A 24,368-nucleotide genomic window follows, 5' to 3' on the forward strand; every position below is an offset into this window, starting at 1 on the left:
ATCTGATGAAGCCGATTCAAGGATAATTCCAAATCCTGAAACAGGGGTTTCTGGTTTTAGGGGGGGTTCAACTGCTTGCAGGCTCGATCGTTCTGAGTTTGCTGACAGCTTCTTATCGTTCTCTGCGGCACTGGGTTTCTTACTCATGGAAATTGGTTCAACAGTTTTGAGGGGCAGTTTTTTCTTTTTATTCCTCTTTCTTGATATTGTTGACTTTTGCGTGCAAATCAGAGGAACAGGAGGCTGCTGTCTGTTTTGAGTCCCAACTGAACAAAAGAAAGTAAAGAATCAAATTTCTAGAAAAAAGCACATGTATAACCACACAGACACACCATTAAACTACCGACATACTGAAGTCATCTTCTGGATAAGTGATAGGGTTTCCAACACTGCTTGTGCATGTGAAGCAGTTACATTTTATCACCTTTGCATAATTTTCCAGTCTGTACAATGGGGATAATGACACTGAGCTCCACTATGAGGTTTTTCAAGACATATTGACGAATAGCATTTTAGGAAAATTAGGAATACATGGTTCTTTTTCCTAGTGGCCACTGGATGGTTGGTGAAATAAAGGACTTAAGCAACGATTAATTTGTATATCCTCTAGAATGACTGAGAATCTCTTTGTCTTTGAGCATCTTTTCCTGATAAAGATAATAAAAGTGCTAATGCAATTACAGTTATTTTTATGAATGTAGTCACAAAGTTAATTAGCTCAGCAAGACCATTTCAAGTACCATTATGTCAAGAATGAGTGAACACACTATTCAATAGTTTAACTTCTGGGAAAAACGTGACCCAAAGTTGCATCAGTTTGTTTTGTGAATACACAGAAACTGAGAGTTCACGTGTTACCTCTGAAATCTAAGAGACCATCTTATTTTTTTATCAATATTTTGTATTTTTCAGTATCCACAATCATTTTTATAACTTAAGGCATCAATCCTGAACCTGTATCAATGTGAGCAAGTCCTCCAGCAGAATGCTATGTAGATACAACTGTATGTCTGGATCAATCACTAAACAAAACAAAGCAAGCCAAAAGTGCTACACATGCAAATTGAATTCATTCAAGCTAAGACTGAACTACAAATAACTCTCCTCTAAAAAGCCTGACAAAAAAAACAAACCTTGGAATACTGTTTATTAAAAGATTTCTGGGGTATTTAATTTCTGGCAAAGATTTACAAGACTGTAATTTGTAGTTATCATTTAGACAGAAGGATGTTTGAATACTAAAATATGTTATTACACATTCACTTATATGTTTGCATTTTAGTTTTTCTTCTTTTAGCAAACGATTTTTTTTCTCAGCAAAACCATCATTTCATGCTTACGAGAAAATATTAACTATTCCCAGGCCTTTTCATCAAGAGATTCACTAATTAACACGGTACTTTTACTGTAGATACGTAATAAATAAGAAAGATTCCTGCTATTGAGGAGCCAGCTCTTCTGGCATAAACCCCAGCTATGTACCTCTCACCCATAAGCCATATTTAATCACGCACATAATTTCAATGAAATGAGTGCAACTGCATAAGGAATTCCCTGTCCCAGCAAAGACTAAAACCGGGCCTTTGTGCGCCTCTTCGTAAATCAATGACTTTTAGAAGAGCATTTTTATGTTTTTCAACTGATATTATAAAACATATCTGATTCTCCCCATCACTCACTCAAGCATTACATGTGGTGGAGACAAGGAGTTTACTCAGCCCTTCGCTCCACCCATGTTTCAGTTAATTACTCAGCACTCCCTTTTCTTACAGAGCTCTTATCCAGCCACTCTCCGTGAAAAGCCTCCACAGCTCCACTCCCCATCACTCACAGAATCACAGGATGGTTGGGGTTGGAAGGGACCTCTGGAGATCATCCAGTCCAACCCACCTGCTAAAGCAGGTTCACCAGAGCAGATCACACAGGAATGTGTCCAGGTGGGTTTGAATGTCTCCAGAGAAGGAGACTCCACAACCTCCCTGGGCAGCCTGTTCAGGGCTCTGGCACCTCAAAGTAAAGAAGTTTCTTCTCATGTTTAGATAGAACCTCCTTTGCTTCAGTCTGTGCCCATTGTCTCTCACGCTGGATGGGCAACTCAACTGACAAAACCTCCAACATCTCCAGCTCCTCATTAGTATTAACACTAATTTTTTAGGAAGCAGAGAGGCTGCAGCTTCACAGCAGCCTACGATGACCTACCTAACTCCTAGCTGCCACGGTCTCATTAACTTGCTGACTCTAGTGCTCTTCGGGCTCTGCACTGTTCTGCTTCAGCTCCTAACTTGGCAAAAGACTAGATTCAACAGTTTCCCCAATGAACAGATTATTGCTAGTTCAGCCAGTAAAAAGAATTGGTAAACCAGCCTGAAGAAGGGTGGAGGCCACAACATGCAGCGGCTAGCTCAGCTGAGGCTACCACAGAGCTGTAACTTGAAAGATTTTTGAATGAATAGAATCATAGAATCATTTTGGTTGGAGGAGACCCTCAAGATCATCAGGTTCAACTGTAACCTAACTCTGGCACTAAACCATGTCCCTAAGAGCCTCATCTATGTGTCTTTTAAACACCTCCAGGGATGGTGGCTCAACCATTCCTGGGCAGCCTATTCCAATGCCTGACGACCCTTTCCGCAAAGAACTTTTTCCTAATATCCAATCTGAACCTTCCCTGGTGCAACTTGAGGCCGTTTCCTCTTGTGCTATCACTTGTTACTTGGGAGAAGAGACTGACACTCTCCATGCTAATGAAATGCTATACAATAACTTTAAGTGTCATTCCAATGGTTTTTTTACCCCAAAGATTAGTGAACTGGTGAGCAGATAACAGGTGAGGCAGCATTTTGCACCTCTGAATGAATACACTGTGCAGACAAACTGGGGTTGGTTATGGCATATTGACACCCACTACTAGAGTATCTAAGCACATTAGATTTATTTTTAATTTAGCCTTAAAAGATTCCTACAGGAATATACCCCATGTTACAGGTAAGGATCTGAGAAGTAAAAATTACATTTTCAAGAAGCCTGTGAAAATTTGACTTTGAACGATGTGTCAAGAGTGCAGGTTCTCCTGAGTCTCCACATAGATTTCTTTCTTACTAGACCATTCCTCCTAACAAGAAGATGATAGGATGACAGAATCATAGAATCATAGTATAGTTTGGGTTGGAAGAGACCTCTAAAGATCATCTTGTCCAACTCCCCTGTAATGAGCAGGATCATCTTTAACTAGATCCTTGTCATAGATATACGTATACGGAACCAGTCGTTGTACCTGCTTGAATCTGCATCAATTTCCGCATGGTCTTGAGCTCTTGAAGAATAGCCTGTAGGGTTGACTGGCAATTACATGTACAGCAGTTTGGTCCAACTGATGAATTCACCATTGGGATTTCTCCTGAAAGAGAGAGGAACGAAATGGGAGAGAGACGATGTAACCCACACGAAAACACCCAAACAACAATTACCAGCAGGCGTTTGAAACTATTATCTATATACCTGATCATGAAATTAGATCCAAAGCAAGAAAGCAAATAATTTTCAACACGGTTTCTTAGAAGAGGAAGGGGCCACTAGGTTTTATCCAATTACTAGTATGTGCAATTATATACAGTTGGAAATGCAGTTACATGGGCTGGAGAAGGCTGCTCAGAGCGTGAATACAATGCGCTCTTCACAGCAGGGCTCTCTATTGTCAGCCTGGTTCATCTTGAATAACAATAGCACCAAACCTCATTATAAACATACTCGCTTTATCACACACGCACACAAAAAAGCCCATCTCCCAGAACAGTCTTACAAAGAATGACGAGTCTGTGTAATAAAGGTTTATACTGCACATTAAATGAGGGCCTAAGAATTTTTGAACTGCTTGAACGTTACATGTGATACTTCACCATGTGAAGAATTGAGAATGAAAATACAACCCCCTATTCAGAGGAAAAGGAAAATAAAACAAAACAAGATGGAAAAGAACCACAAGCAAGGAAAGCTTTCAAATCTGCTTAATGTTTGCTAGGGTGGGATTGTTTTCTATGGCATGTTTTCCAGCCCCATGACCTATGAGATGGGCTTTCCATAGTTTCCTTTTGAAAATTAATATAGTAGTTCAACAGGTTCTTGTTTTCTAGTAATTCTTGCTAGTGTTTAACTGAATTTACACACTTCCAGTTCTAGCCCTTAGCAGTGCTTTTATTACTGCCTTGCTTTCCAGAAGTTTTGCATTGTAGGTCCTGAATTGGGACAGGCTGCAACAGCTGAGAGATTTCAAGCTTCACCTGAATAGTTGTATCCTGTGCTTTAGTTTAAAATGCTTTAACGCTACAAATAAAAATTTCAAAATTCAACAAAACACCTAGCAGTATCTGCTTGAAACTGAGGCCAAAAGTGATGCACCCTCCTTCATCTCAAAATGTGCTTACAGTCATTTAAATCAATGGGTATTTTACTGCTCAAAGTATGCAAGAGGAGGGATGACCATTTTATGAAGATTGGTACAAATGGATCTAACAAAAATCATCTCGCTTGGTGTCACATGTGGTGGACTTCAGAGAGTGTATTTCCCTTTTTCTTGCATAGCCTGACAGTTATCAGGTGCCATTTAATCATTACCTACTAAAGTGAACATAAGCAACTCATTTAATCTTCGCTCGTAAATCCTCCCATTTTTCATTATTACTTTCCCTTTCCTCTAGAGCCAGACCCATTTATTAACAGGTTTGGTTTGTGTTCTTTCATCGGCGCTCCCCGCTGTCAGATCCACACAGATCCCCTGACTTCAATCCTCATGTGCAATGGCTGAAAATCTGGCTCACTCCCACCCTTTCCTAGTTCTTCCAACGTGTCCCTCCATCCTCAAATCTCCCTTCCCAAGTTCTTGCTCTCTACCTCCTTCCACTGAGTCCTTCGGCTCTGATGTAACATTTATCAGACTTGAGCAAACTGGTCATCGTTCTCCCAACAGTGAATTACTTCTGAAACTAAACTGATGTATCCCTTAAAGATTGCTGACATCTTCTGGGTGTCGCTCTCCTCCTTTCCTCAGATATTTAGACTGTTCGCACTACCGCAATTACAAATTTTTGTATTTTAAAATATCATCCATGGACAGAAACTGTTAATACTGCATTAAGATAAATGGAGTAATTTAAGAATCTCTGCAAACCTAGCAAATGCGAATGCAATAGTTCCACTGGCTTCTTCCGCTGTAACTACATCAACTGTTTAAAAGTAAAAAGCCACCTGAAAAACAGGCTGAGAGTCTCAAATTAAAACACAAAACAGGTTACTGACTCAGCAAGACTCTGCCTAGTTTGATCTCACCCTTCCTTTGTACGCTGTCTATTCAGACTGAAAGTTCCTTAGGGCACAGATGGGATTTTATCTTTTCAATGGTCCATAAAGTGTTTAGCCCATTGTTACAAGTACACAGGGAAAAAAAAAAATGTTATCTTTAGCTCTGCAGCAGATTACTTGGAATCCTTCAACTTGGCTCCACCAATACCCTTTACCTATCTGTTAAAGATAGACTTGTAAGTAGATGAGGTTCAAGACTACTTATAATTGAATAGCATCAGCATAACTCCCTACCTTTCAGTAAGACAAGCAGGTACCCCACAAATGGAGTCCTGGGAAATTAGCAGAGTTTTATTAATAAAAGATAAATACATAGTAAGAACATCCTTCCTCCAGTGCTCTCAGTTATTTTAAACTAATAAGCTCCATGGGATAAGGCCCATCTATCCTCTCTCTTGATGAGAATCCAATATTCTAGTGGGATCCTGGAAATAATATGTGAAGGGCTACGGTGGGAGACAGGGCTGGTGGCTTTTGTTTCCTTCTTAACGAAGACTCTACATTGTGGTCAATTGCACATGAAAACTTGGACAAATTGTGTCAGTAAATACCTGTACATCATTCCTGTTGCAATATAACACATTCCTAATGAAAGCACGCAGGCTCCTGATGGAAAACCAGAGGGTCTATTTTCCCATTGAGGCATGGGGGATTTACATTATAATCCCCATTAGCATTGATAGAAATTACCCATGTAAATCTACCGTAGGTGCTGGAAATGGGAAAAGAGACCACCAATATTTCAAATCAAAGCAGGGTTCTACTGACTTCATACATATTCATGGGGGTTTTTTATTTTCTTTCTATCCTCCCTCTTCTGATCAGCTACTGTGTTGTAAGAAACATCTTGTAGAGTGTTCTCAGTCATTGTTCCAAGCACTATCTTTATCATTTTTAGAGGACAAAAGCGACCCTTTTCAACTTGTTATAAATCAATTTTTAATTTCAAAAGGAGAGTAGACTTTTTATTTTTATGAAGGAATCTTTAAAGAGCCATCTCCCTCTCTTTTGGAAAGAAGCCAGCAGGCAAATTTGATACCGCCTTGTATGACTGAGAGGAGGAGACGACACAAATACAGTAGTTGCTTCCTCTGTGTGAACAGCAAGTAGCCCAGGACAGCGGTTCTTGCAGCTGGATCTGCTGAGAGTGAATCCACCTGGTGTAACATTGCTACAACAAGTTTACATTTGAAAAGCGTGCAAGTGCAATCCATTGAAAATGATCTTGACACAAGCGAAAAGCAATCCAGCTGCTGCATCACTGCTGCATTTGCTTTTCCTTTGCTTTTTTTTTTTTTTCCAATACCATTTTCACTACCGTCTTCTACACCAGCACCTAGTAAATATTGATTCCAGCCTCTCCTTGAGCCACCTTTACCATGTGAGTAGATAACTGTGCTGGTTAAATGGACTTAGATGCCCATTACATTCAAAACTGAGTAATTCAGACAGCCTACAACATATATCTTGGCTTCCTGTATGGTATCTATCCACAAAGGACAGAGAGTTTCTGGGCTCAGACCGCCTACTACAGATGCCTGGACACCTCCCCAGTGATGACCCAGGCCTGACAGCCCCAGGTAGTAAGTTTATGTCCTACCTGAACAGTTTTGCTCTGATGAGTTTAAAGAACACGGTAAGTACAAAGGAGAAGTATCTCCCTTGGGCTATTGTTCAGCATTTCTACACCCAGCTTTCAAGGACTTTGTCCATCCTCTGAATAGGATGAGAGGAAATGGCCTCAAGTTGCGCCAGGGAAGGTTCAGAGTGGACATTAGGAAACATTTCTTAATGGAAAGGGCTGTCAGGCATTAGAATAGGCTGCCCAGGGCCGTGGTGGAGTCACCATCCCTGGAGGGGTTTAAAAGGCATTTAGATGAGGCTCTTAGGTACATGGTTTAGTGTTAGGTGATGGTTGGACTCGATGATCTTAGGGGTCTCTTCCAAACAAAATGATTCGATAACATCTAAAATACTGGGTTCAATGTTCAGGGTCCCAATGCAAGGGATGGGGGAATCAGGCATGTTACAGTGGCCTCCCAGAAGAGCTACATGCCAGGTGAGAAGGGGTTTCAGAGCCCAGAAACACATCAAAAGTTTTCCTTTCCTAGATACCAGGCTTTGGAGGCAAAGCAGCAAAACTGTCCAGCAGTATCACAACACCCCAAGGGAGGAAGACACCTCTAACCAAAGAGCTACGCAGATCGTCTTTTCGAAGGTGGCCAGTAGAGAGGGTCTTCCAGCCATCTTTATGTAATAACTTAAGACTTAATTCCTTTCTGCAGCAGGACAGCTGCAGAGGGAGGGGTGGAAGGTGCCTCCTGGTGCAGTTCTGCAAGAGCTGGGAGCTTGGACATTCCTCCTGACCAGCCCAGGAGGTCGCTCAACCCAACCCTTCTACTGTCTCTAACCTGTAGGAGATCAAAAAAACAGATGAACCTTAAAAAAAAATGGAAATGCTGACATTTTCTTGCATATAGGGCCAAATCCTGTCAACATGTTTTAGCTCACATGCTGAATCAGGCCCCTGAGGGGGTAAAGATGCTGCTCCACCTACTTGCTGGATCTGGGAACCAGGCACCAAAGCTGCGCAGGCTTGGGCACTTCTGGGCATGCAGAGAACCGTCCCTGCCAATGCCCTGGGACTTGCAGGGCAAAGCAGGAGATGGGGGATGAATTTTGGGTCCTTCCGCATTCAGAAGGTTGTTATGGTGGGATTTTAAGAGCATAGTTTTAGACTTGGATGCTAAATCCCATTGAGTGTTTTCCTTTCCCCCCTGGACCTGCATCTTAGAAAAAAGCCCACAACTATTTCTTGAATTATAAAATTAATAAATGCAACATATTTCTCCAGGTCATCTGGTACCTCTGTGTGAATTACTGTCTGTACAGAGAAACAGTTAATCTGGTGAAACCTGGACCTGTATGCTTTTTAGCGCAGTGACAGTATTTCTTAAAGGACAGTGCTGAGAATAATAATATTTTGTTGGTTGGTTGGTTGTTGTGGTTTTTTGGGGTTTTTTTTAATCTGTTACAAGCTATGAGAACTTGTTTTCCTTTAGAGGAGGACACACAGCAGATGCTCCAACAGGGAAGTTTGAATATCTTCAGAATCATGTTGAAATTGATAGTGTTTTCATACACAATCTCACAATTTTTTATTTTCCATAATTTAGAACTGAGATACATCTTTAATATATCCTCCCCTCTCAATTTAGGGTTGAATATCGGAAGAAAAACTTTCCTAATTGAATTTACATCATTAAGGAAGACCTTCAGCAATGTGGCAGAAAAACCTCAATTCTCTAGGACTTAAAACAACAAGAGAAAAGCATTTTAAGGGCTCACTGTCATCTACTTTAGGGCAGAATTATCTGCCAGTGCAAGATGGCCCATGCTTTATCACGTGCTTTTCATAGGTAGACTCCGTCATGTCTTTTCTCCAATGGTTCAATTGGAATAAAAGCCTAAGGCTGTAATGGGACTTTGTACCTGAAGTTCAGCAGCCAGTTATAAGGTGGACGCCATCCTCTCATCAAAGTCAGTAGAATCCTGCTCCGCAAGTGCTGTCACAACAGCGCTACATTACTCATTGCAAAGAGGAGTGGTAGAGGCTGACATTTAATTAGCTATGAATTTAATAACAATGGCTAAAGTTGTTTTAATAAGCACCGTATAGAAATTAAGCCTTGTAACAGCATTGAGTAATTCCGTCCTATCACCATGAATACGTTTTAAAAGCTTAGACAGATGGCAGCAGAATGCACTGTGCCCACTTTCGCACCTTTTCGAAGCGATAACTATGTGCTCATTTTGTAGACTCTGAACTATAACTGATTTCAGTGCAGCGGTACAATAAATCATCACAACAAAGGCAGAAATTTAGTACAGTACAAGGAGAGAGAAAAAAAAATCAAGTATTATACTATTCTCAGTATCTAATGCAGATCATACCATTGGATGCCACGGTTCGCGTTTGATTTTGGAACGTTTTGGATCGAGTTCCGTATTGCCCTGAAAAATGGCTAGATTGGGGTGATAATTCATTCCATGCCCCGCTCTGTGAAGGATGAAGGCTCGCCTGGGACTCCGCAGGAGGATTCAGGCGCTGGGCCCAGGCTAAGTCTAAATCTTGGGGCTCCTCCTTCAGTTTTTCTCCTTCTTTGCCAACCCGTTGATAGATTCTTCCAGTGCTGTCATTCAGTAATCTTCTCATCCCTGTAATTTGTTTTTTAATTTCCCGGCTTTCATCTCCTAATGAAAACAGAGCCACAGTTATCACTGTACATTAGCAAAAAATGGTAATGGGTAGAGATTAGTGATTTTAGATGCCAATAAGAGCTGGAGCGCAAAAATAAATAAATAAAGATGAAAAAGAAAAGGGATGGTTGAGCGGTCATTGGTGTGTACCAGGCTGCGCTTTAACGCAGTGATGGTTGACATCTCCTGGTTGAAAGACCTGCTGAACTTGGCTTTCTTGATGCCCTTTCTAAAGCTTCAATGAGTAAGATTATTTTTCTCCAGAAGGAAATAATAATAGCTAGAGCAGTTTGAAATAAACTCTCCTTTTAAGAGACTGATCCTATTCAGGCGTCGACATCAGTGGATATTTTCCCATGTAAAGCCTAAAGGATCAGACCTTTTGCATCAGTTTGCTATATGCTGAAAGATAGATCCTACAAAGAAAAAAAAACCCACAAAAAGCACCACACACACAGAGCAACGCTGAATCTGTTGATTTTAATGAACAGGATCAGTTCCTTAGCCCGCAGAATTTAATAATACTGGATTATACAGGAATAAATTAAAAAGCAGCTAATATGTGTGTAACTCTATATAGCCTAACTGCTGGATGTCTTAAAAATGTAGATTATGAAAACAAAATGAAAATATATACAAGAAAAATGTGACTGTTCCAAATAAATTCAGGGCATTTAAATAATAACAATTATGCACTTTAATACTCCTGGCACCATTTAAGTATTAATTTTACATACAAAACTGCTGATTGCACAATGAATATATATGTTTGGGGCAGATAGTAGCTATTTTGCTCGTTAAAGCATACTTTACAATTCACTAGTAATAATGAAGTGTTCATAGCCCCTTCTGAAATCAGAAGCTTCTATTTTTTTTACTGGTAATGGAAAAATCAAGCATCCTAAGTAAAAGGAATAATGAAGATCAAGAAACCGATGAATCAACTTTCCTTTATAGTGTACTTAATACAGCAGTATTTGGTACCCTCTATTCAATTTACATTCTCGCTTCCTGAAATAAACCTATTTGTGGAAAAGTGAGAGTGCAAAGGGAACTTCAGGAAAAACAAATAAACAAACAATCCTCCAAAACAACCCAAGATGCAACGTGCACCTGGTTCAACAAGGTGTGCTGATGCCAGGCATGTGGAACAATTTTATCAACTCGACAGCGCTATTCTGTTGCCTAAACTTAGGCGTAGGCTTAGACAGCTGGCTAAGCCAGACAGCTAAGAGAGCAGCAATCCCCTCCCCAACACAAACCAAGCTCAAGGTGGCTGGGACTCACTGCAAGTACCCAGGGATGCGCAGTACCCAAAAAAAAAGGAGTTTTTGCTCCAGGAGGTGAATAAGCAGGAGGGGAGAGGAGCCGCACGATCCGCTCCAGCCCTGGCCTGGCACAGCGGTTCCCTGGGCCGGCACCAATTGGCTCCAGCCCACCCTGACCCGGCGAGGAGAGTGGGCGGTTTGCAAGAAATCCCCTAGTCCAAACTTAGAAAAATCATTTGTCAACCCCATACGGCGACACTCTACCACCACTTCCACTCCAGCTAGAGCAGCGAGAAAAGCCCTTTGTGAGGAAGTTCTGCTCGGTGTTTATTTTGCCTGCAGATTTGTGCATGTGGGTGTAATTTAACTAACAAATCACAGCACCAATTCCTTTTAAATGACTCTTCTTGGCCCCAGCCCAGCCAGGGGTTGACTGTTTGCGGTTCCCAACCTCGAGAGGCCGCAAAGTACCACTGGGCTCCAATTATCGAGATATTCAGACCCGTACACTCAAGGCTGTGTTTCTGCTGTGTCTGCCTGTATCCAGGCTCTAAATGCACCCACGACCCCAGAACGTGAAGCAATCCCTTACCCTCGTACCATGTAGCACCACACCAGGCTCTCAGAGTTTTACGTTGGCGATTTGGATTGGTATTCAATAGCAAAATGTCTCTGAATATCAAAAAAAAAAGCTTCCCCCCACCTCCTCCTGTCGGGCGTAGCGACTGCATGCTTGTCGGGTGACACGTTGGAAAGATTAAATTTCCTTTCCCCAATTACATAAAATATTAATATTAATTGAGCATATTCAGTCTTGATTCTGCTCCCTTGTTCCTTCATACAGAGGCCTTCCTATTAAGTGACATGGGAATATTTACTTCCAAACAGAAAAAAAAAAAAATCTATATTTATGTCACAGTAAACCCTGAACCTGCATCTTACATAAATATGTCTTTGCATTTGGGTAGCTCTCTACTTAAAACTGGGAGATTCACTCTTTGTGAACTTGTTTATTGGGGGATTTTTTTTTTGTTTTTTTTTAGGGCAGGACTATTTGGGGTTTATCTTGTTTGTTTTGTTTGGTGGTTTTGTTTTGTTTCTTTTACAAAATATGTCTTCTGTTTTGTAAGAAAGGGCATGAAAAACATACAGGCATGCAGCTTGACTTAGTCTTCAGTGCAAGTTTACATCTCTTCTTTCCCAACTACAATGTTTTACAGCTTTTAATTTGTAACTGGCCAGCGACAGCACCATCCTTCCCAACACCAGTGGAGAGCAGCTGTTGTTACAGTGTCTGAATCCACAGGAACAGCTCTAACTTCTCGCTCCCTGGTTATCTCATTTGGCTATTAGCTCTAGAGCCCAAAGATAAAGAGTTTTGTTACTGGCTATTCCACTGCTGATGATTTTCACACATAATAACCATGCGATTTAAAAATAAAACAAAACAAAAAGGAAGATGAGGCACAGAGAGAAAACCAAACAGCTCAAACTACTCTGTCCTATGGAAGAGCCAGCCTTCCTTTTCAAATGCTGCATGGTATAATAAAGCATCAAAAAAAATAAAGCTTATTACATAAAAATCTGCATTACCTGTGAAAAGGCTCCTGAGGTAGATGTTGAGGCCTGAGAGGAGTTGTACATATTTCAGCCTCTCCCTGTACCCCATACACATACTGGGGTCCCCAGCTCTCCCAAGGAGATGCTGCAGGTTTTGCCATTTGGATTCCCCACGTAACCCCTTTGGTTTTACCTGAAATCAATGGATTTACTTGCAAAACACTAAAATACAAAACACTACTCAAAATAGTTAAGCATGGCAAACCATAGCCTTATTTAGGAACTTACATGTAAAGATGATAATAGTCATAACAGAAATGTATTAACAATTTTTTAAAAAATTACTATTACAGTTGTTTCTGTGACGGCCCCTTATATACAACCTATTTTTTCCACATGGCCTGACTGTAATCTTATAAAACGAAAAAAGGCAAAACAAAGCCCTTTCAAAAATACTACATCAAATATGCATAAAAACTAATTTCCCCAAAATTCATTTCAGTCTTTTTCCTTCCTGCAAGTGTGCACAGTATAAAAATCTCCTGCTCTGAAAGTTGTAAAACTCTAAAAAATTTAAAATGCACAAATGTAAACCAGAACCGTCCTAGGATTAAGTAGTATCTAACGTGCCAAGTGTGCAACTGTCTGAAGGAACAGACCTGTAAACAACTCCTGTTAACAAAATATTATTGATAATTCATTAATTCCATTCTTTGCCCCATATGCGTGACCATCTTTTCACTACTACACTGATTAAACTTCATAGAAATACAGCACACTGCCTACAAACATGTTAACATGCTTTTCCTAATTATTTGTCAAATAGTGCTACAAAGAATGATAAAATTATAAGCAACCATACCCTTTTGTTAAAATGTTTATTTTATTCCAGTATTAGAGAACAGGTAAACACACCTGTAATTAATATACATGCTTTAAAGTGTATAAATGAGGAAATAAAGGTTGGACAATCACCTGTATTTGATGCTTTCTTCCTTTGATTTATACAAACAAAAAACCATATTGTTGTCTTGGCCCAATATTTTACAATTAATTTCTTTATTTTTAACATTTATATTTCTCATACGTTTTGGGAAATATTCATGAGTAGTTGACTTTTTAAATACAGTTTGATTTTCTATGAATCAGTGTCTAATTTTATGTTGTGCTGTGTTTTGGCAGATGAAACTCCTACAGAAACCTTTCATTTCTGGGCTCTATAAACAGGGCTTTTTCCTCCACCAGGTTGCCTGCTGAAGGTACGTTGTATCTCAGTTTTCCACTTTTGTGTCACACGAGGCTGAAATCGGTGGCTGAGCTCAGAAGCCATCGGGAGGGTAGGGAATGGCAGCGACAGACAGCGAGACAGAACATGTGAGCTGCCAACATGAGCCTGGTTTGTGAGGAAACAAATCTCCAGAGGTGAGAAAAAGTGGAAGTCGAAGCATACGGCTCGAAAGCTCAATAAAAAAAGAATAAATAATTGCAAGGGGGTTATATTATCAAATATATTAAATGCTGGTTTATTAGACACCACTCGAATGCTGCCCTTCCTGGAGGAGGGTCAGCAAAACTCAGCTGCCGTGTTGGAAGGTTTTATAAGGGGTAATTCGGAGCAGCTCAGGGAATCGGGAGGCACATGTGCGCACGGCACACACCTGCTGAACTCACCAAAACACCTTTTTGAATGTTACATGGTATTCAAGTATTTCCTTAAAGGGCAGTTATCCCAGAAAGGAGCTAAGCAAAAGCTATACCCACATCAAACAGCAACTTTCAAAGCTCAAGATATTTTTGCCGCTGAAATGTCATACCTCAAGTGGTCCTAAACCAGAAAATTATGAAGGTCAGCATGGGGAAGACAGAGGAGCCATGTGCGTGATTCCTTATTGGATCAAAGGTTTCCTAAATCACATGGCGAGTTGTGACTGCTCTGTGGATAATTTGAATGGGCCATCTGTGTGGCTAAACTGATGGAGTAAGCACGCATTTCTCAAATAAGTGATCTCCAGTCTTTGCTGGCGTATAAGAAACTATATTGAACGAGTAACACAGGCAACAACACGCTCTGCAAATTAAAAACCTAAACCCCAAGTCAGCAGGGAGAGCAGCGGTCACGGACGATGCCAGACGGTCACACAAGAAACATGAGTTATGAGCCGGGGACTTTGACTGCCATGAGCTAGCACAGAGGGACATTTAAGCTGTCTTAGGTGAGGTATCTCAGCAGTGCTCTAAAGCGTCACTTAAAAGCACTTAACTATCCTCCCGTCACCACGCAAAGCACTAAGATTATACCTGCAGGAAAACTGCGTCGCCCTCAAATTAGCCTCCGTACTCCCGAACCAAGCTTGGGAGTACACGGGTTGATTGACAACCCTGTCAATGAGACACAGAAAGTTGATAAGCATCATAGAATCACAGAATGGTTGGGGTTGGAAGGGACCTCTGGAGATCATCCAGTCCAACCCACCTGCTAAAGCAGGTTCACCAGAGCAGATCATACAGGAATGTGTCCAGGTGGGCTTTGAATGTCTCCAGAGAAGGAGACTCCACAACCTCTCTGGGCAGCCTGGTCCAGGGCTCTGGCACCTCAAAGGAAAGAAGTTTCTCCTCATATTCAGATGGAACCTCCTGTGCTTCAATCTGTGCCCATTGCCCCTCACCCTATCATTGAGCACTACTGAAAAGAGTCTGGTCCATCCTCTTGACACTCACTCTTAAGATATTTATAAACATTGATGAGATCCCCTCTCAGCTTTTCTTCTCCAGGCTGAACAGCCCCAGCTCTCTCAGTCTCTCTTCATAAGAAAGATGTTCCAGACCCCTCATCATCTTCATAGCCTGCCACTGGACTCCCTCCAGTAATTCCTTGTCGTTCTTAAACTGGGGAGCCCAGAACTGGACACACAACTCCAGATGCGGCCTCACCAGGGCAGAGCAGAGGAGGAGAACAACCTCCCCCGACCTGCTGGTCACACTTTTCCTAACATATTCCAGGTACTGTTGGCCTTCTTGGCCACAAGGCCACACTGTTAACTCATGGCCAACCTGTTGTCGACCAGAACTCCCAAGTCCTTCTCTGCAGAGCTGCTTTCCAGTAGGTCCGCCCCAACCTGTACTGGTGCCTGGGGTTGTTCCTCCCCACAAACATGAATGCCAGCAAAGCAATTTGCAGCATCAAAACCAGGATCAGGCCCTGGGACCATTCTGGATTTGGGGTTATTTCTCTGGAAGCTGGATCAGCTCAGGTGCACCGGCCACCACCACCACAAAATAACTCTTCTGAAGAGCTTGGTGAAACAGTTTCAAAACACTCAACAGGAACAGATACAGAAGCATAAAGTAACACAGTTTCAGGCCACACTGCAACAGCTAAATCACTCAGGAAAGTACAAGAGAGCAACTATTCAATAAATGTATATATTAACTGGGTCACAGAATTTTAAAAAACAATAATAGATATGTAACAACTTTCCCCAGTTCTTGGAAATATCCCAGGTCAAGATCATGCTTCAGCCCCAAAGGGAATTGCTTTATGAAGTTAGATCACTGGAGAACAAAGATATATAAAATAAACCCCTATGCCATCCTAATTACAGAAGCTACTAGTGCAACTATCAATATAAGTCTATTAAAAGTAACAAGTAACCTCACAGACTCGTGTTAAGTCAACTTTTTCTCTGTGAATAAATCGCAAAGGATATAATTTCTGGGACAGAATAAATTCTCAAAATTAGTGAGTAACTTATGCATCGCTCCCCTGCTCCAAGAACACATTATTTATTTTTACCATGACATAGCGAAGTTATTAATCTGCTGCCTTCCATTTCAACAATGTGAAATGCCGTAAAACGCACAGACACCTGCATTACAGTACATTTCAGTTCCACTTTATATCAGTCATAAACATCTCTGTTTTGGACATCTCTTCAAAACAAATGCTCCAAGCACACTGTGCGCGGCATTCAATTTTATGAAACTATAAAAGTTCTTCACCGTTAATTACACAGACAAATGTCTCATCACACATTTGGTTACCAGGATAATATAATTAGTTTTCTACATTAACCTTTCAAACGTAGAGTCTGAATTTCAAGTTGAAAGCATTGTAAAAACACTCAGTCTGGAGGTATATTATATTTCAGCTTTTTTTAGTGATGATAATAAAATATTAAGGCTGGGAAAAAAAAAACCAAAAACAAACAAAAAAACCCCAACAATGTGGTGTATGCAAGAGACACTTTTTTATAGACAAGCGAGGTTTAACCAGCGCTGTCCACAAGATCTGGTTGTACAGTCCCCTCTGTTTGGGCTAGAAGTCCTGGGACAGAAGGTTTATGCTGATAACTGGTAAAAGTTGAAGTCACGTCTGTCTTAAATCTTGTCCATACTCAAGGTTTAAGCACTTCACTTGGGGCTGCCTCCTCCTTTTCAGGTTGAGCAGTCTCTCTTGATATCAGATAACTAAGCCCTTTCCTTCAGAACAAAAGAGATGCCAGACCTCATCTGCAAAACTCTGTAGTGATATTTCCCCCCCGAATTTTGCAAACCCCTCTGCTGCATCACACCAGCAACTTTCCTACGCTTCCCAAGATCCGTTCGAAAAGCAGTTGGGCTTTATACTATCACAACCAGAGGTCATGTCCAGTACCATGTTCATTTAATTGTGCTGAAGCTTCCTCCAATTTGCAGCCTATGTTGACACAAAGCCACATTTTGCCCACCTGTGCTGCCGCAAAAAATACCATCCAGGTTCAACAGGTCTTTCCAGACATTTGATCCCTAATTCATCTGCATGTTAAACAAACTGGATTCTTCTGATTTACTCATCTACCCTAGAAGTCCCCCTCTTCGACAGTGCACCTCTTCAGTTTGAGTTCACTGCTCTCAACTGCGTAAGCGAAACACACACACACATCCTAGTCCTGATAAGGCTCTGCTCATTCATACAATGGAATTAACATTTCACCTTTTCTGAAGGTAACAGTTTCAACGATGTATCTCAGCATCCGCTCAAATACTAAAAGCTGCACCACACTGAGGTTTCAACAGCTGAGCCCCGCGGATTAATCCAAACACCTAAACTGGAGAACTTGACTCTAAACCAACAAGTTGAAGTGAACATCCTTCTGGGATGAATTTTAGCATAAAACAGCGAAAAAAGTGAAGCAGCGATTATACCCTGAGACTCCTTATTAGTGGACAGAATACTGAGCTCGGGAAAGTGTTGTGATCCTACCATCCCTGAAGCACAATGAAAAATTACTCCATGCAATGCAAAATTTTTTAAAGGAAAGCTGGAATGCCAAATGCCACTCATCTCGGATCCCTGAAGAAAGGTGGGAGCTCTGATTTTAAGTGCTTTCAGTTGAGTTCAGTCCCTGACACTTTCCCTACATCTCAGATCAGAGCCTTGGTCACTAGGAATCTGCACAGAAGTGGACACCAAAGTAGCCTCTTGAAAATACAGTGGAGGACGCTTTGTGAGCTCTGAGTAACATACTGAATTGAACCAACCCCCCGCAAGGGAAAAAAAAATAAAAATGCCTCATCTACAAATCTTGCCTGGTCCTATGTCATTCAGTCTTGTCAAAACCAACATGCTTTGAGGAAACCTGAAAGTTGGACAACATGAGGAAACAGCACCTTTTTCTTTCCACAGCAACAGAAGGTGGGCTCTCAGGACTGCAGCTCTGTGCTTCAGTGCCTGGTAAGGAAGATCCTTGATACAACTCATATTCTTAAGGGTTACATTCAGACGGGCTCTTGAAATAGGTGAACTTGAGGCACTTAAATGCCAGAGCACATTCAGTCACAATGAAAAGCTGGCCATGCTCAAAATCCCCTCCAAACCAAACCCAAAGACAATACAGCCAATCCAAAAATCAAAATCAACTGGTCTGACACACAGCAGAGATGTCAAAGCACAGACTCCTGCATGTTCTTAGAATCACCCTGGCTTAAGCAAGTAGATGCTCAACTCCTGCCAAAGCTTTATATGACTTAGGGTTGGAAGAGAAATCATTCAAAGTAAACCTCTGGTGGAGCTCAATCCATCAGGTTTATCAGACTTCACCAAAAGTGCTTACAGAACACGAAATCCAAACACAAAGCGCAGCAGCCACCTTTGCTTTTCCCTGGAAATGGGCGTAGGTAAGAAATATTTGCTCAAAATCCTAACGGTGAGAAGCTGAGAAGGAATTTAACGCAGCTCTCACCGCTGTGTAAATATTCCAATCATCAGAAGATTCCACGCTGCCCAAGACATCCTCCTTTTCTCTCCCATTTGCTGCTGACCTCTAGAAGAGGACGTGGCACTAGGAATTAATGAGACAAAGGTACTTTGCGTGCAGATTGACATCAGGTGCCAATTCATGCACTCGGGACCCATGCTTCTTGCTGGTTCCAAGGGGCAACGGGCACAGACTACAGAAACCTCAAACCACCCTATAAAAAGGTTTAGGCTCCTGGTGCAGTTCAGTAGAGGCAGACACCTCCATATTTCTCGCTGCTTTTTTAAAACCATGAGCAAGGTGTCCAAGAATTCGCTTTATAAAGCAAGAGTCATTACTGTAGCTCAAAAACCTGACCCTCACTCCCCTGAATTTTGCCCACCAAATTTCTGGCAAGAGGTGCAAGTACCCAGGTGAGGTCCTAGATGCGACAGGAGGGAGGTGGAAGCAGGAAAAGAAGCAGCACTCTGCAGCTGAGGAGTTGTATGGGACAAAAAGCACACAGACAGGAAAGATAAAGGTTCACTGATAACCAGTCCCACCATGCTGCAGTAGGTATCACGCTGCAGACTCTATATTACTTCTCTGTTTTCTTTACACATTTTTAACTGTTGATTTAATTTAATTTTGCCATGGTAAGATTAGCAGGCAGGCTACAGAGGTGAAAGGACATTACATTAAGACAGCACATTAATCCTCTATCCCACCCAAGGCAGAAGCAAAACCAAACAAATAGCGGCTTCCTGGAAATTGAATTTCTGTTATCCAGATGTCAAAGATGTAATACCCCTATTACACAAACTATTGCCAGTGAAGCATGCCAGCGAATGTGCAATGTAAATGGGGTGAGCACAGAGCTGCAAAACTGCAGAGTCAGCATCTGGCTCTCTGACTGAGTGATAATTAGCACTGTGTGTAGACACTAATAAACATTTATGTCTGAAATTACAACTTTTAGCAGTGTTAATAAAGGATATATTGGCAATTCGTAGGATAAAAGGGTCTTGAAAAGAACGTCATATTAAACAATGGCAGGCGTTTCCTGTGCTTGCACAGAGATTTTTTCCTCCCTAATTGCAAATGGCCACGCTATATTGCTCAGCAATTAATCAACACAAGCACATACCTAAAAAAACTGGTTGTGTTTCTTTGGTCTCCCCATTAACATCATTGCTGCAGTCAGAGATCTTATATATCTCATGATGGTAATCTGGAATGAAAAACGATAAAAAAAATTAGAACTCAAGTGATCTGGAAAAAATGAACACTGAACACATTGCTACGGTTTTACTACATAATTTATCAATATATCTGTAGTTTATTTCATGTACATGTACATGAAATTAACCACAGAAAACGTGCTCGTATCAGCACCTCTTAAAAAAACTTTGCTCACACAGGAGAGACTCAGCTCAAGTATTTCACAGATTTTAAGGAATAGCTACGCCTGCCCTAAATTACGGTGTTCATTTTCACAGCAAATTATCCCACCAGATGCCAATTATCTGGCTTCTTGCTTTACAGATGGAAAGCTGATTTATAATGAAAACTTTACCTTCTCAGAGACTAAGGGGAAACTTTCAAACTTGAAATCAATCAGAACATCAACAACGTACATTAGGGCTGCATTGTTCCGCTATACTGACTCATCTTGGTGTCACTGGCCTCTGAATTTTGCAGAAAGGAGGATCAGGGACACCTTAGGATGTTCACCTATAGAAACCTACATCTGTGATGACTAAGAATAAACATTAGCATCTCTTATTCAGAGACATTATGCGATAAAAAAAATACAAATAAAAAAAATTCACCATTGAATTTCTATTTCAAATAAAATAATATTTTTTGCAAAGGTTTCTGCTGTAATCCCAGGCAGGTGTTCAGTAAAACCAGAGCTTTGTTTACATGTGTGTACAGAGGGAATAGTAAGTCCAAGGAAAAAAAATGTCTACAGGCAGCTCTCCTGGATGCTATTTCTGACTCTGCTACTGGCACACACTTTGTCCTTCGGCAAATCGCTCAAGACTGAACAATATATTCAGTGTCTAGAAACAGCCACCTCCCCACCTAACTCCTTAATGCCCTCCCAGTTCCCAACACTCTCAGCTACTCCCTCCATAAACTGGTTTTTATGTTTACTTGCCTCACAAAAAGCGGGGTAGAGATTAATTCACGGAAAAGCACTTTGGGGAATTCACTTAAAAGGCAGAACAGAAACAGAGGGTGGCACAAGCTGCTCCTCCTCCCACGAGCAGCACACCTGCACCTCTGACAAAAAAACCACAGGATCAGAAAGGTCTCCTGGAAGCCAAACTTTTTTTGTTATGTGCTGTTTATTTGTACAGCATGACTGTCTCGAGGGCACAAGAGGAGGAACAACCCAGTAAGTAAACTAGAATCAAGCCTAACACAGCAACGCAAAAGAAAGACAAGGGCCTGGAAAGAAAATGAGGGCAAAAAAAACCCCCACAACAGGGAGTTGGAGAGGTCAGTGACGAGATGCTACAAAAAGGGTTCATCTGCCTTTTGAGCACGCCCAGCAAGCGAAATGGTTAAAGGTGAAGTTTGAGATACAAAGTTGAGGATGCAAAGGCTCCTTTCACAAGGCTAAAACTACGGGATTTGTGCCGACTGCCTTCTGTGGTCATCAGATGTCCTGTTGAGGAGGGGAGTGATGGAGCGGCTTGGTGGGCACCAGGTGTCCAGCCAATGTCAACCCACCACACTCTGCGTTTCCATCCTCCCAAGTGCGTCTGAGACCTGCTGGGAGTATGTGGAGACCAGGAATTAAATGACTTGCAGACTCACAGTCCTTAGATATATACATTACATGTGGTTTCTTCTCTAGGCACTTCCCTCTGTACATCCAGCTGCTCACAACATTCTTCTGATCTACAGTTGCTGCCTTAAAGTCACCACATTTCACCCCCAAGGCGGCTGGATTTTAGTGCAGGAGTGGATTTCCTCTCGATTATTGATCATCTCGATAAGGTGCTCTGAAGTTTTTTGGGGGACAGAATAAGCACTGTGTGGGCATGCATCACTAACAGATGGTGTGTTACCAACAAATCGACAGAGTGCACACGTTTCTCTTCGCTTTCCTTCTTCTGCCTTGGATGTTACAGTCCAGGCACTGCAAAATCCATATCAATTTCACAACAGTAAACACTAAACTGTGACATTATGGAATGACTCCAAGCAAGAGGCAAAGGCCAATTACAAGAGACAACTATTTATACATAATTATCTTTCTAATCAACTGTGATAGAAGAAGAGTATGCCAGTGCAGACACACACGCAAAACGTGATTTTCATCTCCTCCACTCTCAAAGTACAAAGATAAAATTTTATCTCTAGGATGTGTTTTCAGTGTAGTTTTCTATTTGACTTTCCAGGTCCAAAAAGAGAACCCAGATAAAATAAGAATTACCCATAATGTACCATCATAACTGAATTTACCTATTAAAACAAGGTTAAATAGATTGCCTTATACAGTGAGGCACACCTAAGCCTGTAAGAACGGGAACCGAGAATGTGCAAAACAGTCATCTATTTCTGATAGCACACATATTCTTTCTACAGCTCCATTAGGACAGAAATAAAACCGAGTCCTCAATTTCAGTTTTGCTTTTCCACATGTTTCACTTTCACCCCCCGCCCCCAGGCTCCAGCCCAGTCCCGCACTAACTCTGCCTCCAAGCTGGGAGCATGTTCGATATCAAAATCCCACAAACCAAAGCTGCTCTCCACAAAAATCAAACCCCTCCATAGGTTTGCTAATGCATACAGACATGCAACGTCTCAGACAAGTCTGACAAGTCACTGCCCCTCTAGTTTTTAAACAGGGAGTAGGTGCGGGGAACCAGACCCCCCCTACAACGATACAGTAGTCACTAATTTACTATTCCTACCAAAGGAGTTTATTTCCATCTTTAAATTTCTTCGCGTGGGACGTGATTTTGCCAAGAGCCTGTGAAGACATCGCTCTCCAGCCAGCGAGTCGTAACACTCGCATGTGTGTGTCCCCCATTTCCCAAGTGTGACATTACACCCAAGCAGTCACCTGCCTTGAACTTGCCATGCAGGACACACACAGGGTTTTTCATGGAGATATTCCCGGCCAACACTTGGAAACACAAAAGGAAAAGAGATCTCAAGTCAAATCCATCAGGGCAAAAAGATCTCATCGGGCCAGAGAAGGGGTAAAACACCCAGCAAAATAAATCCCTGTGGTTGGGAAATCCACCTGTTAAAATGCCCAGTAGCGCCTGTGTCTTTTTTTCTAATTAAAAAAACCCAACAACAAGACTGAAACAGAGAGCTGTGCTTCTTCCCTGACATGAATCCAAATATTTCTCCCCACGATCCCTTTCCAAATATCCTCTTTTCCAACAGCAAACACACCCTGAACGAACAAGTTACATGCCAGCGGCTCTCCCCTGCCCACGGACAATTAATTAGCTGCGTGGATTTTTAATAAAGCAACCTCTATCTAGCTCTCCTTTGAAATACGCGGATGTATGCAGCCAAGGGGAGGAAAAAAAAAAAACCCACCCAAAACACAATAAATCCACAGGAGTTGAATACTAAGAAGGTCCGTTGCTGCTCAAGTGTCATTATTTTCTGCTCACTTCCCGATTTTCCTTGTTTCTCCCCCCAACCCAAGGAGGATTTACCACGAAACACGACCCAACTTTATTTTGTGCAAGATCTGCCTGGAAAAAAAAAAATAATAGGTCCACCTTTCTAAAGGAGGGCTTTGCAACAACATGAAACACACATTAAAAAAAAAAAAAGAAAAAAGAGGAAAGGGGGGGATAAAAGAAATAAATAAAAGGCGTGCAATGGTTTCGGGGAGTTGAAGCGGAGGATTGCGGAGTTAAATAACAGAGCCGGGGAGGGAGAAGCGGCCGGGGGGAGCGGCAGCCCGGGCGTTTCGTAACCCCCCGATCCCCCCGGGGCAAAACTCGGGGCTGCCCCCGGCCAGGGAACAAAGCCCCCGCCGCCCTTACCTTCGTTGATCAGTTTAAAGCTCTGGGATTTCCTGCTTCTCTTCCTCTGGGTGAACTCCATGCTGCGGGCAGGAAGGAGCGGTGGCAGGACCAAGGTCCGTCTCTTTAATCAGCAAAAAAAAAAAAAAAAACCAAACAAAAAAAAAGCAAAACCAAAAAAACCCACCAAAAAAACACGCGGGGGTTGGGGAGGCGGCGGCTGAATAAAAGGATCCGGGACAAGTTGGCTCCCCCGTCACCTCCCGCCCCAAAGTTTGAGGGGAAAGCGGGGGATGCCCCGCGGGGGCGATGCCGCCCAGCGCCGCCGCCTTCCCCCCCCCCGCGCCGGCTGCGCGGCCGCGGCCCCGGCGGCGAAGGGCGGCCCGCAATGGCTCGCCGCCGGCTCCGGGACCCCGGTGCCACCTGCTGGGGAAGGCGGCGCGCAGCCCGGCGCTCCCCCGCGGCGGTTCCGCCAAGCCCCGGCCGTAAGCAGCCACCCCGGGGCCGGCCCGTCGCCACCACGACACGCCGCGGGGACGGGGCGGCCGGGCGGCGGTGATGGCGGGGCGGGGGGGGCGGGTTGGAGGGAGAGGGGCTGAGAGGGCAGCGCCATTTTGTGTCCCCCCCTCCCGCCGCTTCCGCCCCCCGCCGCTCCCCGCACACCCCTCCCGCCCACCTCACGGGCACTCGGCGCTCCC

At 42.4% G+C, this 24,368-nt stretch overlaps 1 protein-coding gene across 4 annotated transcripts in view; it reads right to left on the reverse strand.

Moving 5' to 3' along the window:
* Positions 1 to 23,995, reverse strand: part of BEND7 (BEN domain containing 7) — a 47,724-nt gene extending 23,729 nt beyond the window's left edge. For 2 of the 4 annotated variants that reach the window (XM_065626661.1, XM_065626660.1), the window contains exons 1-5: positions 23,692 to 23,995; positions 19,806 to 19,889; positions 9,310 to 9,609; positions 3,275 to 3,397; positions 1 to 266 (exon numbers count right to left, since the gene is read on the reverse strand). In XM_065626661.1, the coding sequence (XP_065482733.1) occupies positions 1 to 266; positions 3,275 to 3,397; positions 9,310 to 9,609; positions 19,806 to 19,889; positions 23,692 to 23,752 (834 nt within the window). In that variant the 5' untranslated portion in view covers positions 23,753 to 23,995. The remainder of the gene's footprint in view (positions 267 to 3,274; positions 3,398 to 9,309; positions 9,610 to 19,805; positions 19,890 to 23,691) is intronic. The other 2 variants (XM_065626662.1, XM_065626663.1) reach the window with 2 other exon arrangements.
* Positions 23,996 to 24,368: the final 373 nt, after the last annotated feature.

The sequence above is a fragment of the Caloenas nicobarica genome, chromosome 1 (genome assembly GCF_036013445.1).
Source record: "Caloenas nicobarica isolate bCalNic1 chromosome 1, bCalNic1.hap1, whole genome shotgun sequence".
NCBI classification, from domain to species: Eukaryota; Metazoa; Chordata; class Aves; order Columbiformes; family Columbidae; genus Caloenas; species Caloenas nicobarica.